This window comes from Natrix helvetica (genome assembly GCF_964273705.1).
Source record: "Natrix helvetica genome assembly, chromosome: 5".
NCBI lineage: Eukaryota > Metazoa > Chordata > Lepidosauria > Squamata > Natricidae > Natrix > Natrix helvetica.
This window is the reverse complement of record NC_138551.1, coordinates 147767764-147786611: the sequence shown is the minus strand read 5'-3', so window position 1 is coordinate 147786611 and position 18848 is coordinate 147767764. Positions and strand designations below refer to the sequence as shown.

Genomic DNA, 18848 nt, shown 5'->3' with positions numbered 1-18848 from the left:
AGAGGAGGAGGAGAAGGGGAGGAAGGAGAGGAGGAGGAGAAGAAGGGAAGGAGAGGAGAAGGAGATGATGAAGAAGGAGGAGAAGAAGAGGAGGAAAGAGAGGAGGAGAAGAAGGGGAGGAAGGAGAGGAGGAGGAGGAGAAGGGAAGGAGAGGAGAAGGAGATGATGAAGAAGGAGGAGGAGTAGAAGAGGAGGAAAGAGAGGAGGAGGAGAAGGGGAGGAAGGAGAGGAGGAGGAGAAGAAGGGAAGGAGAGGAGAAGGAGATGATGAAGGAGGAGAAGAAGAGGAGGAAAGAGAGGAGGAGAAGAAGGGGAGGAAGGAGAGGAGGAGGAGAAGAAGGGAAGGAGAGGAGAAGAAGAAGATGAAGAAGGAGGAGGAGTAGAAGAGGAGGAAAGAGAGGAGGAGGAGGAGAAGAAGGGGAGGAAGGAGACGAGGAGGAGAGGAAGGGAAGGAGAGGAGAAGGAGATGAAGAAGGAGGAGGAGGAGAAGGACCTTTGAAGACCATGAAACAAAATTACAAATGCTGAAGTAATTGAAACCACAATTCCAATCTTTTTCAACTCACAAAATAAAGATGGGGAGAAAAATGGGGAGGGAGGAATAGGATCAGGAACCATTCCCTCAAGTCTAACGCAAATCCAGAAAGCCCTTAGCCAGCAAAACCACGAAAGGCCACGACGAATTGTGGTCAAAGTTTGGGACAAGCTACTTCCGAGCACGGCGTGTGGGGTGCAAGGAAGGGATGTATGTATCTCTCTCTCTCTCTCTGTGTGTGTGTGTGTGTCTGTGTGTAACCTTGCACACAGCTGGAAAGAAACTGCACAGCGCAGGGAGAAAAGCCAGGCACCCCTCCCCTTTCTAGTGTATCTTTCTCTTGCAAGCCACCCCTCTAAATTTCCCCTAGTAGCAGCAGCAGCCGGCTGGCTGGCTGGGGGTCAGGATCAGAGGCAATCTCTTAATGGATCCCTTGTGTTGGCCATCCCATTTTAACTTCCAACACCCAGGAAACCTGCAAAAGGAAAGAAAAAATCCCAGGTTCCAACCCTCCTCCGCTGACTAGAAAGCAGAGAATACCTGGGGCCGATTTACGAGTGTTGGCGGGTTTGGGGAGGGGCATGATGGCAAGGAGAAGCGGGGGGGGGGGCGGCGGCTTCTCGGTGCCGGCAGATTTGGACTATGGGACCCCGTCTTCTTACTCTCCACCCCCACCCGCTGCGGGGTCAGGGAAATGGGGAGTTTCGCGGGCACTCTCACAAAATGGCTGCAGGGCAGGTGCGGCCAATCGCAGACTATCTGATTACCAACCCCCCCCCCTCCCCAAGGAACGATGGCTGTAGCCCCGCTCTTTTAAAAGCCTTTAGAGATGCCCGCAGGGGGTGGAGAAGTTGTTATAAATACAAGCATGGAGCATTGGTGGCAAGTTCCCTGCATTTTGTTATATATATATGTATTTATTAAATTTATATGCCGCCCATATCTCGCAGTTCGGGGGGGGGGGGATGGACTCTGGGCGGTTTACATGGTAATAAAACAGAGAGTTATAAAAGAAAAAAATATAGATATAAACACAGATAAAAGTCGCAAGAGGTTAAGAACGAGAAGCTGAAAAGAATTCTAAAAAGAGGAGCAGGGATCTTGATGGGTGTGTGTGTGTGTGGTGTGTACACACACACACACACACACACTCTTAACCCCTAAGTACAATGTTTGGGTACCCGTCTTCAATACTAACTGCTGCAAAGAACCCTGGGAAATGTAGGTCTCTCTAAGCAATCAGACCAACAGAAACAACATGAAAGAGAGAGAGAGAGAGAGAGAGAGAGAGACAGAGAGAGAGAGAGAGAGAGAGAAAGAGGGACAGAGAAAAAGAGAGACAGACAGAAAGAGGGACAGAGAAAGAGAAGAGAGAAAAAGAGAGAAAGAAGGAGGGACAGAGAAAAAGAGAGAGACAGACAGAAAGAGGAACAGAGAGAAAGAGAGAAAGAGGGAGAGAAAAAGAGAAAGAGAGAGAGAGAAAAAGAAGAGAGAGAGACAGAAGTGGGACAGAGAAAAAGAGAGAAAGAAAGAGGGACAGAGAAAAAGAAGAGAGAGAAAAAGAGAAAAGGAGAGAAAGATGGAGAGAGAAAAAGGAGAGAGACAGAAAGAGGGAGAGAGAAAGAGAAGAGACAGACAGAGGGACAGACAAAGAGAAGAGAAAGAGAAAAGGAAAGAAAGAGGGACGGAGAAAGAAAAGAGAAAGAGAGAAAGAAAGAGGGAGAGAGAAAAAGAAGATAGAAAGAGAAAGAGGGAAAAAGAGAAAGAGGAATAGAGAAAGAGAGAAAAAGGGACAGAGAAAAAGAGAAAGACAGCAAGAGAGAGAGAAGAGACAGGCAGAAAGAAAGAGAAAAACAGAAAAAGGGACAGAGAAAGAGAAAAAGAGAGAGAATTTTGAGGGGTTTAGAACGGGACGAAGACACACAAAGCTCTCCTAGAATGCCAATCCCCACCCACCCCAAAATATCCAGGCGCAGGGCAATATATGCTGCACCTTCCTTGCATTTTGGCAACAGGACGGACGAGGAGAAGGCACCAAGCGGGCACATTCTGCCAGGCCCAAAATCGGAAGTAAAAAAAAAAGGGGGGGGAAATAGGGGAGGGGGGGAGGACACATGGCATCCAGAGAAGAGAGCCTTGAATAGCCTGCAAAAAAAAAAGCCCTCCCCCTCCCCACTACTGTTAATATCCACGGAGGGGAAGCGCTGGCTGGCAGGAACAGGGAGGGCTGAGAGGGAAAGGAGAAGAAAAGAGAAAAAAAGAAAAAAATCAGCTTGTTTATGTTGGCAGCAACTTCCCAGCTTAATGGAAAATTTCGGCTTCGGGTGAATCAGGAGGCTGAGCGAGGCTGGAAGGGGAGGGTGGAGAGAGAGAGGGGGGGGCAGTCTTTCGGCCTTCAATAGAAAGACATGCTTGCGCAGCACGTCCGGGGCGTGCAAATGTACACGCGTGGAACTCTGCGCGAGCCCAGGAACCGTGTAAATGAAGAGGGTGATATATCTCAGGCTGCAAGGAGAGAAAATCCCCAGGCCTTCTTGCAACCACCTGCCTGGAGGAAAGGCTGGGAGGATAAGGAAGGGAGGGGGGTCTCTTAAAGCCAGCTAACGTAGCCCTCCCACTCGTTTAGGGGTCGTGGGACCCCGGCTGCAGGCGACGTGAAGCAGCCGTGGCAGGAGAGGGCAGGAGCGGCAAAGGGTGGATTATGGAAAGCCAGATTAAACACTCACCAGCTAAGAGGTCGGCTATTTATGGTGGGGAGGAAAAAGGGGTGGGGGTGGGTGGGAGAGAGTAAGGCTGCAAGGAAAGGACTGCAAAGCCTCTAAGGCTTTGCCTTCGCTGCCCCGGGTAGAGGTGCCAGCCACCCTACGCCCCGCCCCCCCAAAGGAACCGTCATAATTCAGGCCATGTCTTTCCAGGACTCTAATCTCCAACAGCTCTCTTTCATCACACATACACACACCTTGATTTCCCCTGGGATGGGGAAGGGGTGAACCGAGGAAAATGGCACCCCCCCCCAAAAAACAACAACAACAACTCCAGGGCCAGGAATCCAAACTAACAAGGAAGCCAAGAAATGGAAGTCAATCACTTAACCAGGATTAAGAGTGAGACTCCTGGCCTTAAGCAGAGGGTTGGACTAGATGACCTTGGAGGTCCCTTCTAACAAGGAAGCCAAGAAATGGAAGACAATCACTTAACCAGGATTAAGAGTGAGACTCCTGGCCTTGAGCAGAGGGTTGGACTAGAAGACCTTGGAGGTCCCTTCTAACAAGGAAGCCAAGAAATGGAAGTCCATTCCTGGAGGTGTTAAGGCCTAGACAGACAAACACATAACCAGGATTAAGAGTGAGACTCCTGGCCTTGAGCAGGGGGTTGGACTAGAAGACCTTGGAGGTCCCTTCTAACAAGGAAGCCAAGAAATGGAAGTCCATTCCTGGAGGTGTTAAGGCCTAGACAGACAAGCACTTAACCAGGATTAAGAGTGAGACTCCTGGCCTTGAGCAGGGGGTTGGACTAGATGACCTTGGAGGTCCCTTCTAGCCCTATGGATTTTGGATTTTGACCTTGGCTAGAACCCGAAATCAGAAACCCGAGAAACAGACCTTTCCCTGCAAGCAGAAAGCTAAGCATGCTGTATTTTTTTTTCCATCCATCTTTCACATATGGGCAAGCAATCGAATAAATATTCTCTTGTTTGCATGGGGGGGAAAAATTGGAGGAAAAATGAGATTGCACAATGCTAAAATGGAGTGGGGGTGGGGTAGGTAAGCCTGTGGCCTGAAATATTTCGGACCCACGGCCTCTCCCTCTCCCCCCCACTTGATGCCGAGCTAAAACCCCCAAACTTATGAGACCCTCTGCGGTTTATATCCCCCCCACCCCAATTTCAAGAACCGGTTGATTTTTTAAAAAGATCTTAAAAGAGATATGTGTTTGGCTCAGCCATAGTGATGGGCTTAGCGAACGCTTTCGTCTGATCTTCGTTACAAAGCAAATCATTTAAACCCGCGGCAGGCCCTAAGAAGTAGTAATTGAGAAGATTAGGCCGGTTTATTTATTTATTTCTCTTTCTCCCTCTCTGTCTGTCTGTCTCTTCGCTCTCTCTCTTTCTCTCTCTTTCTATTTCTGTGTCTCTCTCTCTCTGTCTCTCACTCTTTCTGTCTCTCTTTGTGTCTCTCTCTTTCTGTCTGTCTTTCTCTTTCTGTCTCTCTGTCTCTCACTCATTCTGTCTCTCTCTCTGTGTCTCTTTCTGTCTCTCTCTGTGTCTATCTGTCTCTCTGTGTCTCTCTCTTTCTGTCTGTCTCTCTCTCTTTCTGTCTGTCTCTCTCTCTCTCTCTCTCTCCCTTTCTGTCTCTCTCTCTCTCTCTCTTTCTGTCTCTCTCTCTCTCTTTTTCTGTCTCTCTCTCTGTTTGTCTCTCTAATTTTAATTCCTCCGATGTAAAACGCGATCCCCCTGGTTTGTTTGGCTAAGAGGAACAAAGCTCGCTTCTATATAATAAGTCCATATAATCGGAAGAAAGGGGTCGTTTGAATAATGGAAGCCAAAAAAAAAAAAAAGGGAAATCAGAAACTTAGCTCTCCAAAAAGAACGGAGGATGGGGAGAAGGAAGAGAAATGAAAAGATGAAGGTAGATGAAGAGGATGAAAGGCCAGTGGGGCAGCAAGGGGACGAGACTTAAGTACATGAAAGAAAGCAACGAGTAACGGAGGCACATGCAGGCGAAGCGATTAGAAACATCTGCGGCCTGAATTTTTGTGAATTAAAGTATTAAACCCAGTTTTAAAATCTTCCGTTTTCTCGCCACTGGCCCCGGCTCAGCTCCCTGAAATGGACTTTTTATGGACTGCTTCTGAGAAACAGTAGGATGTTATATACATACATACATACATAAAACATGTGCTAAAATAAGCCCTCCCATGAAAATAAGCCCTCCCCCAAAATATTTAAACACATGAGCAGCTGATCCACGCCATTTCTTGGGGGGGGGAACGTGCCCCACATGCACCTCCCATCTACACGGAACGACCTCACGGAGGCGGCTCCCGCACACCCTAATTCCCGCGCCCCTTCTTAGTGGCGGCCGCAAAAAGAGCGGCAGGCCCAGCGACGGTAGGGCTGGCAAGAGACAGGACTTCTGCCCCTCTCTGGATCAGCTGATCCGCACGCAGGCCGAGGCCAAGTGCTTATTTCGGGGGTCAAAAGAAAATAGGACCCAGTCTTATTTTTGGGGAGACATGGGGTGTGTGTACATACGTACATATATATATTATATATGTATGTATGTATGTATGTATGTATGTATAGATAGATTGATAGATTGATAGATAGATAGATAGATAGATAGATAGATAGGGATATGTATGTATGTATGTATGCATGTATGTATGTATGTATGTATGTATGTATTGTGTCATAACCCCTGATATGCCCAAATATGGGAGGGAGCATACTGCTTCCCTTTTCTGTCTTTCGGCTCACCCTAGGAGCCATCCAGGCAGAAAGCCATTTTTTTTAATGTTGCCTTGTTACATTTGTGTTGCATCTGTGCTGATAAATAAATAAAGGGAGACTAGTATAGATCTATTTCAAGCTATTTAGCTCTCATCAGCTAGCCATACCTTACTGGGAATTGAACCTGGGCTGTATTACATACTTATAGTATTACATAAATACATACCTATTTCCCTGGCTTAGCTGATAAAGGAGGAGAGCCTGTAGCTTAGTGGCTAATACAACTGCCTAATAAATAGATAGATAGATACGGATAGATAGATAGATAGATAGATAGATAGATAGATAGATAGATAGATAGATAGATAGGGATAGAGATAGATACATAGGGGGAGAGAGAGAGAGAGAGAGAGAGAAAGAGATAATAGATAAGAGATGGAGAGATAGAGATAGAAAGAGAGAAAGATAAGGATAGATAGAAAGAGAAAAATAGATAGATAGGGATAGATAGATAGAGATAGGTAGTAGATAGGGATAGATAGAAATAGATAGATAGATAAAGAGAGAGAGAGATACATATATATATATAAATAAGGGGTGGTGTTTAAAGCTATATATAAAGCCTGCCCACCAGGAACTCACCCGGCAGCCCCATAAAATGGCTTTGAAATAAGCTGGAGGGGAGGGGGGGAGGGAGGGAGATATTCATCTCTGTCAGATGTGCCTATTCAGAGAAGTTTGATTTGCAAAGCAAACATTCTCCCGACTTCTATCTCTAGCTGCAGGCTCCCTTCAGAAGTTAAAAATACTCTCTTATGCCCAGAGAGAGAGAGAGAGAAAAAAAGAGAGAGAGAGAGAGTTGGAAAGCAATGCATTTTGGGCTTAGAAACCGCTGATCACATAACAAGAATACCTGGGAAGGAATTAAGCAACCAGAATTTAAGAAGTCCCCCCCCCCTCCTTCCTCACATTCCAACAGGCTGTGGTTGCTGGCTTTTTGGAGAAAGGTAAAATTCTTCCATAAGGTAAAGGTTCCCCTTGCACATAAGTGCTAGCCGTTCCTGACTCTAGGGGGCGGTGCTCATCTCCGTTTCAAAGCCGAAGAGCCAGCGCTGTCCGAAGACGTCTCCATGGTCATGTGGCCGGCATGACTCAACACCAAAGGCGCACAGAACGCTGTTACTTTCCCACCAAAGGTGGTCCCGATTTTTCTACTTGCAATTTTTTTACGTGCTTTCGGACTGCTAGGTTGGCAGAAGCTGGGACAAGTCACGGGAGCTCACTCCGTTACGTGGCGCGAGGGATTCGAACCGCCAAACTGCTGACTTTCCTGATTGACAAGCTCAGCGTCTTAGCCCCCGAGCCAACCGCGTCCCTTATAATCAATTACACCCCTGTAAATTGGTCGGGAGCTGATATGGACACGACAAAAAGCAGGGCTTGAATGTGGAAAGGTGCCAGGCCAGGCTTTGAAATAAAATAAACCAGAGGGCAGGATCCTTTAAACGAGGAGGGGGGGGGGGGGAGAAACTGGTGGCTCAAGCTGGGGAGAAATTAAACCAGGATGGAAGGGTTTGTTTGGATGACCTCTGGGAATCTTTTCAAAGGGACAGGAAATAGTCCTTTCTGAAGCTTTTTGGAACTGAGAAATGGAGGAGGGAAAGAGGCTTATACTCAGAATTAAATGCCATGTGCTCTGCTCCTCCTGGCTCCTGATGGAGAAACCTCAGAGTTTTTTTGCTCTGCTACGTCCAGTGAAATCGGAGCACTTTCGGTTCTCTAGGGCAGGGGTCTCCAACCGTGGCAACTTGTGGACTTCAACTCCCAGAATTCCTCAGTGCTGGCTGAGAATTCTGGGAGCTGAAGTCCACAAGTCGTCAAGTGGCCAAGATTGGAGGCCCCTGCTCCAGGATGCCCATGTTTTAAGTCAAGGGCTGGAGGGAGCATTTCAAAAGACGGCTTCTGAGGATGTGCAGAGTGCTCTTTCCCCCCTCCCCCCTCCTGAGTCTAGCTGAAGCTCCCTGATTAGAGCCTAGGGGTCAAAAGGGCAATAACCAGGGGGTCTCTGCCCATAATAGGAGCAATGAGGCTCTCTTGCCAAGTTTGAACTGTGCTACGCAAAACCTCTCTTGAAAAAATCCTGACCCTCTTCGTGCCCTCACTATCAAGCAGAGGAGGAAGGGGGAAAAGAAGCAAGCAGGAAAGCAGCTTCTCACACCAGGATTTAATCTAGAACCCAGAAATCAATAGGGCTAGAAGGGATCTCAAAGGTCTTCTAGTCCAACCCTCTGCTCAAGCCAGGAGTCTCACTCTTATCCTGGTCGAACAGTTGGTCCTGTCTATCCCTTAAAACTTCAAGCAACGGAGTTCATCTAAGTTATCTTCTAGGCATAAAATATCCACAGACCCCTCACATCCTGGATGTAAATTGTTTCAACTCCTACCCTCAAAATGACGCACACCAAGACAACTAGACACAAGGAGAGTTTTTCCCGAACGCCATCACTCTGCTAAGCAAATAATTCCCTCACCACTGTCAAAACTATTCACTGAGGCTGCATTGCTATTACTTTTCTCATCGTTCCTATCTCCCATCTCCTCCCACTTATGACTGCAGGACTGTAACTTTGTGGCTTGGATCCTCACGATTTATATTGATATTGATTGTTTCCTGATTGCTTAATTGTACCCCATGTGTTGCACCTTATGATTGTTGACAAATGTATCTTGTCTTTCTATGTACACTGAGAGCATATATGCACTAAAGACAAATTCCTTGTGTATCCAATCACACTTGGCCAATAAAGAATTCTATTCTATTCTATTCTATTCTGCATTCTATTCTATTCTGCTCTATTCTATATTCTATTCTGCATTCTATTCTGTTCTATTCTATTCTGCTCTATTCTATTCTGCATTCTATTCTATTCTGCTCTATTCTATATTCTATTCTGCATTCTATTCTGTTCTATTCTATTCCGCATTCTATTTTATTCTATTCTGCATTCTATTTTATTCTATTCTGCTCTATTCTATTCTGCTCTATTCTATGCTATTCTATTCTACACTGTGTTCTGTTCTGTTCTCTTCCCTTCCCTTTCATTCTATTGTCTATCCTACATTCTATTCTATTCTATTTAGATCTAAAGCAACTCCCCAAATGGCATTTTTTAAACCTTGAAATGTAACCATGATTGCCACAACACCGAGGCTCATGTTTCTTGCCTCCCCTCTTGGTCTTGACCCGACATTGAGAAAGCAAGAGGAAGCAAGAGATTAAGTTATTCAGGGGAAGTCAGGGGTTACTCACCACTACGCAGAACCTATCAAATCTGTAGTATCTCACTCTTAGAAAAGCAATTTTTGTTTTTAAAAAAAGGCAGACTAACTGAAAACAGAAGACGACGTTTGCCTTTCGTCTTTTAGCATTTTATTGAGTTGTAAGATAAAATAAGATACAAAACAGGAAAGTAAATAGAAAAGTATTGGGGGGGGGGGGAGAAGGGTGTTTGCATTTTATCAAGTTCATCCCAGTTTTGTTTTGTTTCTAAAGGAGGAGAAATGGCGTCCTGTAACCTGGACAAGCTCAAAATCCCAGAATTCTCAGCTTTGGCAGGACAGCCTCTTTCCCCAGAATGCAACTGGCCATTGCCATAGAGAGATGGATCTCTTTCTCTCTCTCTGTCTGTCTGTGTCTCTCTCGGACTGTCTGTCTACCTCTGTCTATCTATCTATATCTATGACTATCTGTCTATATCTATCTAGCTATTTCTCTCTCGCTACCTACCTACATCTCTCTCTCTCTCTCCCTACATCTATCTGCCTATCTTTCTGTCTATCTGTGTATGTATGTATGTATGTATGTATATATATATATATATATATATATATATATATATATATATATATATATATATATATATATATATATATATATATATATATGTGTGTGTGTGTGTGTATATATAACTATCTCTATCTAGCTACCTACATCTATCTACCTATCTTTCTGTCTATCTATAGTTATGTCTATCTGTCTGTCTATCTAGCTAACTATTCTTTCTCTCTCTGTGTCTTTCTGTCTATTTATATCTGTCTATCTGTCTATTTATATCTATGTCTGTCTAGCTATTTATTCTCTCTCTCTCTCTCTCTATGCCTATCAGTCTTTCTATTTATATCTATGTCTATCTAGCTATCTATTATCTATCTCTATATATCTATCTATGTCTGTCTGTCTGTCTGTCTATATCTACGCTTGTCTATCTAGCTATCTAGTATCTCTTTATCTATCTACCACTATCTATCTATCATCTATCTATCTATCTATCTATCTATCTATCTATCTATCTATCTATCTATCTATCTATCTATCTATCTATCTATCATCATCTATCGATCTATCTATCTATCATCCATCTATCATCTATCTATCTATCTATCTATCTATCTATCTATCTATCTATCTATCTATCTATCATCTATCTATCTACCTACCTACCTACCTACCTACCTATCATCTCCCTACCTACCTACCTCCCTCTCTCTCTCTCTCTCTCTCTCTTATCCATCCATCCTTGCATCGGCCTGTATACTGAAGTCCCCCCTCCAGCTTTTGACAAGGAGGAGAAAATGGGGCCCGGCGGACGACAGCTGTTTCCCAGCCCAGATGGAAAAAACTGTCAAAATAATTTGAAAATACTTCTGTTCGTTTCAGAGGCCCAGGCAAACCCCCACAAAAAGATCTGCTCACGATGTACTTGGAAAAGGGGGGGGGGGGGAGAGGAACAGACCACCAGTTTCCAGGGCTGCTGTTTGTTTTAGTAAGCATGTGCCCACTTTGTGTGTGCGTGTGTGCGTGCGTGTGTGTGTGTGTGAAGGTCCCTTTCCTCAAAGCCAATTTTTCTTCCCTCCATAGAGAAAGGTCATTAAAATGCAAAGTGTTCTTGTCCTTTCCCCCTTGATCCCCGTTTGTGGGTCAGGCCAGTGATTGACACAACACCACCAAAAAAAGGAACAACTTTGTAGGAAGTCTTTCATCCCAAACGACGGATTGGAGGGGAGGGAGGGAGGGGGTGGGTTGAGATCTGTGTGTGTGTGTGTGTGTGTCAAAGCCGCAATTAATTCTGCGCGCCGTGACAGCTCCTTGGGTCACAGAATGGGGGGAGCTCAACAGACGCCCTTTGTACCAGGGGGAAAAAAAACAAACAAACCCCCAAAACCTCCAGGTCCCAGTTATTCAATTAAACAAAAAGCATGACTCACAATCACAAGAGCTTCCTGCCCTCCATTCGGGCCAAGCGAACCCACAACAGGTCGGCTCGCGCAGAAATGTCACCGAGGCCGTGTTTAAAAATTAATCCGAAACCTTGGAAATAAATGCCCAAGCCGTCACCAAAAACCAGAGGAGGGAGGGGGGAAAAAAACCCCCCACGTTTAAGGCTGTTTTCACCTATGCTGGATGGATCGCCGCAAGAATCCAGAAGAATTCCAACCACCTAGAGATTTCCTGGGGATCCGCTGTCTTTTTTTCAGCAGCACAAGCTCCAAAATTACCCCCAGATCACTGGGAAAAAAGGCTTTGCAACAATCAAAGGAGAACGGATCCCAAAATCAGCTGACAAAACCATGCCTCGCCAGTCAGTCCCACCCCGATTTAAGGGGGGAAAGAAGCTCGGATCGATCCCAGAAGTTCGGGGAACAGAACCTATTTTCCAAGACAACCAGCAGATTTCAAAACTCCGACGGTGTGGCACAAGCAGACAGCAATTCCCGAAAACATGAGACCCGAAGGCCCATTGAGGGTTAAGTTAAAAAGACTCCTCCGTCACATAGCAAATGGAGGAATGCAGAAAGGCATTTTAGCAAGAGGTGTGTGTGTGTGTGTGTAGTTTGTGAGTATGAAAGCAAGTTACATAAAGCCCAGGCGTACTCACCGTCTCCTTATTGGGCAGCAGTTCTTTTCGGATCCTGAAAAAGTTCTTGCCGTACTGCCGGAGGCCTTTAATGAAACGCTTCTGCGATTTAAAAAATAAAAATACAAAACAGCAAGTCAGTGGGCCTGAATGGTTCGTGAGAGCTTTTCAAACATACAAAAAGAAAAAAGAAAGGAATCTGAGGTTTTAAGAGCCGCAGAAAAATACATTATTATACCTTCCCTGCTTATCCCTGCACTAATTTGCACGTTCAGCCCTGGAATTATTTTTAAAAGAGTTGTTAAAAAAACAAAAAAGAAGATGCATCCTTCGGATGGCTGATAAGGAAGCAAAACTGGGAATTCCAGGTAAAACAACACTGGGGAAACTCACAAGCACCATCTAGTTCCAGGTTAAATGGAGGAAGGAAACGATTAGGGAGGGGGGGGAGGGAGAGAAAAGAGGAAGGAGAGGAAGTTTTCCCATTCGGGAAAAATCTTGGGAAAGCGGGGTGTTTTGGCAGCCGAGCAGGGAAAGGTTGGGAAAGCTCTTTTCCCCCTTATTTGAAACAACAAATAAACACATTCTTTAATTTAAAATAAAGAAATGAAAATCAGATGAAAAAGTAGCTTTGCCCGCAGGGAAGAATTGAGTTGGAAGGGACCTTGAAGGTCTTCTAGTCCAACCCCCTGCTCAGGCAAGGAAACCCTACACCACAAGAAAAAAAACACACACATTTGTTTTCCCCCCTGCATTTTCCTCTTTAAAAAAAACAAAAACACACAAAAATACAAACAAGAAAAATATCAATTTTGCTTCGGGTTTCAGAATCCAGAAGCTGCAGAGAAGTCTCTGGTGAGTTTTTTTTTCTTTGCAAATAATCCACTTCTAACCAAACAAGCCCCCCTCCCAATCTCATCCCAAACCCCTCCTGGGGTGGGGGTGGGAGGCAGAGGATGGAAAAGTGGGGAGGAGAGGATGGAAAAGGGGGGGAGCAGAGAATGAACAAGTGGGGGAGCAGAGAATGCAAAAAGGGGGCAGAGGATGGAAAAGGGGGGCAGAGAGTGGAAATGTGGGAGTGGGGGGGGGCAGAGGATGGAAAAGTGGAGGTGGGGGCAGAGGATGGAAAAGTGGTGGGGAAGAGGATGGAAACGTGGGGGTGGGCGGCAGAGGATGGAAAAGGGGGGAGCAGAGGATGGAAAAGTGGTGGGGAAGAGGATGGAAACGTGGGGGTGGGGGGCAGAGGATGGAACCGTGGGGGTGGGAGGCAGAGAATGGAAAAGTGGAGGTGGGGGGCAGAGAGAGGGGAAAATCAGCTCTCCCCTTTCCAATCCAGCCTGCAAAATAAAAAATAAAAAGCAGGCGATCCTGCAAAGGGGCTTCCCCTGAGACCCCACCCCACCCGAGAGTTGCAACAGAGCTGGGGCGTGCATGCCTCCCCCCCAAAAAAAACCCAGGACCCCCAAAGCAAAGCGGTTTGCAAAAGAGAGAGAGAGAAAGGGGTGGGGGGAGAGGAAGGCAGAGATTCCCAACCTGCAAAAGGAGCCCAGGAGAGAGGAGGGAGCCCAGTCCGGACAGGCACAGGTGGGGGCCCGGGGGAGGGAGGGGTGCTGGTGCTGGTGGGGCAAGGCCGGCCCGGGGGGATCCGGATCGCCACCGGGGAGCCTCTGACACTACAAAGGGGAGGAGGGAGGGAGGGAGGCAGCGGCGGCGGCGGCGGCTTTAACATGTGATCCGGGAGCCGCGCTGGGCGCGCTGCAAAAGGCGGCCTGGATCGCGGCGGGGGGAAGGCGGACTCGCCGCTGGACAAAAGCCCGATCTGACGGGCTGCAGCCTGCGATTGTCTGGGTTGGACCCGCGGAGTGGGGGGGGGGGGCGGGGAGGCAAATGAGGTCAAGGAAGGATCGGGAGCTTCTTTTTTCTTGAAAGGGGGGCAAAGATTGCAATGCAAAGCGGGGAGGGGGGGGAAGGATGCGTTTGTTTATTGAATTTATCCCCAACCCGCCTTGTAATATTATTATTATCTCTTTTATTCATTAAGCATGAAACTCAGTCAAGGGAACATTTAAAGATGTGTCGCAAATACCACTGACTGGTGCTGATGGTTTATACGGGTTGCTGCCAGCCTCCTAGGTATCAACCAAGTACCATTATTATTGTTGTTATTATCATCATCATCATCATCATCATCATTATATATACTTTATTCATTAAACATGAAACTCAGCCAACTGAACATTCAAAAACGCATTTCAAATACCAGTGACTGGTGCTAATGGTTGATACGGGTTGCTGCCAGCCTCCTAGGTATCAACCAAGTTTTCTTCTTCTTCTTCTTCTTCTTCTTCTTCTTCTTCTTCTTCTTCTTCTTCTTCTTCTTCTTCTTCTTCTTCTTCTTCTTCTTCTTCTTCTTCTTCTTCTTCTTCTTCTTCTTCTTCTTCTTCTTCTTCTTCTTCTTCTTCTTCTTCTTCTTCTTCTTCTTCTTCTTCTTCTTCTTCTTCTTCTTCTTTTTCTTCCTTCTTCTTTTCTTCTTCTTCTTTTCTTCTTCTTCTCCTTCTCCCCCCCTCCCCTTTCTCCTCCATTCGAAACTCAGTCAACTGATCATTTAAAGATATGTCACAAATACCATTGACTGGTGCTGATGGTTGATATGGGTTGCTGCCAGCCTCCTAGGTATCAACCTCCTCCTCCTCCTCCTTCCTCCTCTTCCTCTTCTCCTCCTCCTTCATTCGAAACTCAGTCAACTGATCATTTAAAGATGTGTCACAAATACCAGTGACTGGCGCTAATGGTTGATACGGTTTGCTGCCAGTGTCCTAGGGATCAACCAAGGACCTTCTTAAAATATAAGATGTTCCGAGCAGCGCAGTTTTTTTGCAGTTCCACTGGTGTTATTGCAGGAAGCGGCAGTTTGTGGATGTATCTTGTAAAATTCTTGGACATGGTGCCAACTGCCCCGATGACCATGGGTATCACTGTGACATGTTTCGTCCATAGCCGTGTGGTTTCGATGGCCAGGTTGTGATATTTCATGATTTTTTCTAGTTCTTTTTCTTCGACTCTAGCATCTCCAGGAACAGCGATATCAATAAACTGTACACTTTGTCCCCCTACAACAGTGATATCTGGCGTGTTGTGCTCCAAATGACGATCCGTTTGTATTCGAAAGTCCCACAAGATCTTCACCTTCCCATTTTCGATAACTTTTTCCACTTTATGTTCCCATGACTTTCTGGATACAGGTAAATCATATTTTTTACATAATGACCAGTGGATTAATTTAGCAACTCGGTCGTGTCTAGCTTTGTAATCAGTTTGTGCTGATTTTGCTGCGTTCACGTATTAAATGTGAAACAGTTTTGACTTTGTTATTGCAAAGTCGGCAGTTTGGTTTGTCGGTGGATTTTTGTATCTTCGCTTTCATGGCATTAGTTCGTAGTGCTTGTTCTTGAGCAGCCAGTATTAAACCTTCCCTTTCTTTCTTGATAGTTCCCATCTTAAGCCATCTCAAGTTGTCATCACATTTTCCTTCAATGTTTTTCAAGTGCTGCCCATGCAAAGCTTTGGTTTTCCATCTATTTAATCTGTCATCCAGCTGTTTTTCCTTATATTCTGCCTTTCTTTCTGTTGTTTTTATGCTGTTCTCCGTTTTCACAGCCTGCAGCAATTTTTCTGTACTTTGGTTCACATAATCATTCAAACTTCGTTTTTCTTCTTCTACAGTTTGATGGATTTGCAATAGCCCCCTGCCCCCTATTTTTCTTGGCAGGTACAACCTGTCAATGTCACTTCGTGGATGTAAAGCGTGGTACATATTCAAAAGTTTGCGTGTTTTCCGGTCCAGGTTTTCCAGTTCAGCCAGAGTCCAGGTGATGATTCCAGCTGAGTCGCGTATCACTGGAACTGCCCATGTATTAATGGCTTTAATTATGTTTCCAGCATTCAGCTTTGATTTTAATATTTTGCGGACCCTCCTGATGTAGTCCTTTTGCGTTGACTCTTTGACTTTTCCATTCAAGATGTTATCTGCTTCCAATATGCCTAGGTACTTGTAACCATCATCCTTTGCTAATGCTTTCACTATATTTCCATTTCCCAGTTCTATTCCTTCTGTTTTTTCCATTTTTCCTCGCCGCATGGATAATATAGCGCATTTTTCAAGCCCAAAATTCATTTTGATGTCACTGCTGAACAGTTGAACTGTGTTGAGTATTGATTTAATACTTTTCGCATACATTTTAAAGTCATCCATGTATAGTAGATGGTTTATCTTGCCATGTTGACTTGAGATTTGGTATCCCTGTTTTGCGTTTCGTAGGATTATTGTCAGTGGAATTAATGCAATGTTGAACAGTAGTGGTGAAAATGAATCCCCTGGAAGAAGGACAACATTTGTTGTTAGAACTGTTTTCCATTTTTGCTTTCAAAAATGTAGAGATATTTTTGCTGATTTCAAAGTTTTCCAGACAGGTGTTAATCCAGCTGTGGGGTAATGAGCCAAATGTCTTCTTGTAATCAATCCACACCATATTTAAATTTGTTTTTCTTCGTTTTGCATTTTTAGTACCATTTTGTCTATGAGCAGCTGATCTTTTGTTCCTCTTGATTTTTTATAATTTCCTTTTTGTTCTACTGGATGCAAACTGTTTTCTATCAGATGATTGAATACTGAATTTGCCAGTATCCTTGTAAAAAATTTGAACGTTGTTGGCAGACAAATAATTGGGCGATGGTTGGTTCTGTGCCTTTTTCTGGATCTTTCATTATCAAGTATGTTCGGCCAGCTGTTAACCATTCTTCGCTTGTTGTATTTTGAAGCATTTGATCAAATTGAGTGCCCATGCGATGATGGAGACTTGTCAGGTGTTTTAGCCAGTATCCATGCAGTTCATCCAGGCCAGGTCCACTCCAGTTCTTGACCTTCTTTGCTTGTTTTGCCACCATATTAGTTTTTATTACAATATTTTCCATCTTGTTTTGTGTTAATTGCTGTTGTTGTTATTATTATTATTATGTTAATCTTTGGCGACAGCCTTTGGAGCTGGTTGGTAGCTCAACAGCTCGAGGCCTAACCAAGGACCTAGGAACTGTTAAGGTTAAGGTATTATTATTATATACTTTATTCATTAAACATGAAACTAGCCAACTGAACATTAAAAAATGCATTACAAATACCAGTGACTGGTGCTAATGGTTGATACGGGTTGCTGCCAGCCTCCTAGGTATCAACCAACTATCATCCTCATCCTCATCATCATCTAATCTTTGGTGAGAATCACAGCCTTTGGGATTGGTTGGTAGCTCAACAGCTCGAGTCCTAACCAAGGACCTAGGAACTGTTAAGGTTAAGATGATATTATTATTATTATTATTATTATTATTATTATTATTATTATTATTATTATTATTATTATTATTATTATTATTATCATCATCATCATCATCATCATCATCATCATTATTATTATTATTATTATACGATTGTATCACAGCGGCCATCATCATCATCATCATCATCATCATTATTATTATTATTATACGATTGTATCACAGCGGCCAGTTGTTTCGCCGGATTTGGCATTGATTACTAGTCGGGCCCCACCCAGGGGCCTAGGACGTCGTAACGTATTTTCATATTATACGTGCAGATCCAAGCAGTGCAGCTTTTTGCATTTGAGTGATGGTGATTTTGTCAAGTTTTAACTGTTTTAAATGTAATTCCTATTATTATTATTATTATTATTATTATTATTATTATTATTATTATTATTATTATTATTATTATTATTATTATTATTATATACTTTATTCATGAAACATGAAACTCAGCCAACTGAACATTCAAAAATGCATCACAAATACCATTGACTGGTTATGCAGCACTAGGGATTCGAACCGCCGACCTTTCTGATCAACAAGCATCTTAGCCACTCAGCATACAGGTAAAAACAATTGCCCCGATGGCTGCACCCTGCAAAATTCCTCTAGTGTCCAGCCTAAGTGACCAACGGTCTTGAATCGGCCCTCAGGAGCCTAACTTGGCCACGTAAGTCCAGATGTCCAGACTAAGAATGCACGCCTACCTGGTTTACCTCTGCCTTGGGGCATATTGCTGCCTTGGGCCACTGGCAAGCATTCCCTTGCCAATCTGGGTTTGTGGGCAAGGCCTCTTGGTGGGGAAGTGGGCGTCTATCTAATGAAAAAACTGGATTTGATTTGGGCTCCCCTCTCTGGAACCCAAGACTGGCTCATCCACCCCTTGCAATGGGCTACTTTCAAAGCTTTAAATCAGGGGGTGTCCAACCTTGGGAAAAAACTTTTTAAGGCCTGTGGACTTCAACTCCCAGAATTCCTCAGCCAGCCAGCAAGAATTCTGGGAGTTGAAGTCTAGAGGTTTTAAAAAGTGGCCAAGGTTGGACATCCCTGGCTTAAATGGAGATTGCAGTGCTCTCTGCAAAATCATCTTGTTTAGTTTTACTGCCTCAAGATCAGGCCACAATGGGGACCCCAAACACCCTGTGGAGGGGGTCCTTGGCCTTCCGACGAGTCACAAATCACTAAATTTAAGAGTCAGTGGTCTAAAGAACGAAGGAGAAATTTCCCGACAGTTAGAATAGTTACGTATTTTTCAGAGTATAAGACGCACCAAGGTTTTGAAGAGGCATTTTTTAAAAAAAAGGTAGGTAGATAGAGGGATAGAGAGGGAGAGAAAGAGAGAAATACAATAGGGAGGGAGAGAGAGAGTAGTTAGGTACATAAAAGGAGAGAGGGGGGGGGAGAAATAGAGAGTGTCGGTAGGTAGGTATAGAGAGAGAAAGAGAGAAATACAGTAGGTAGGTAGGGAGAGAGTAGTTAGCTAGGTAGGTAGATAAAAGGATAGAGAGAGAGAAATAGAGAGAGATAGAGATGTGTCGGTAGGTAGGTAGGTAGGTGGATATATAGAGAGA

General features: G+C 44.5%; 1 protein-coding gene across 7 annotated transcripts in view; it reads right to left on the bottom strand.

The window, feature by feature from the left end:
- RERE (arginine-glutamic acid dipeptide repeats) overlaps nt 1–18848 on the bottom strand; it is a 291780-nt gene that overhangs the window by 39840 nt on the left and 233092 nt on the right. For all 7 annotated transcript variants that reach the window (XM_081954888.1, XM_081954889.1, XM_081954886.1 and 4 more), the window contains one exon: nt 11923–12003. In XM_081954888.1, coding sequence (XP_081811014.1) covers nt 11923–12003 — 81 coding nt within the window. The remainder of the gene's footprint in view (nt 1–11922; nt 12004–18848) is intronic.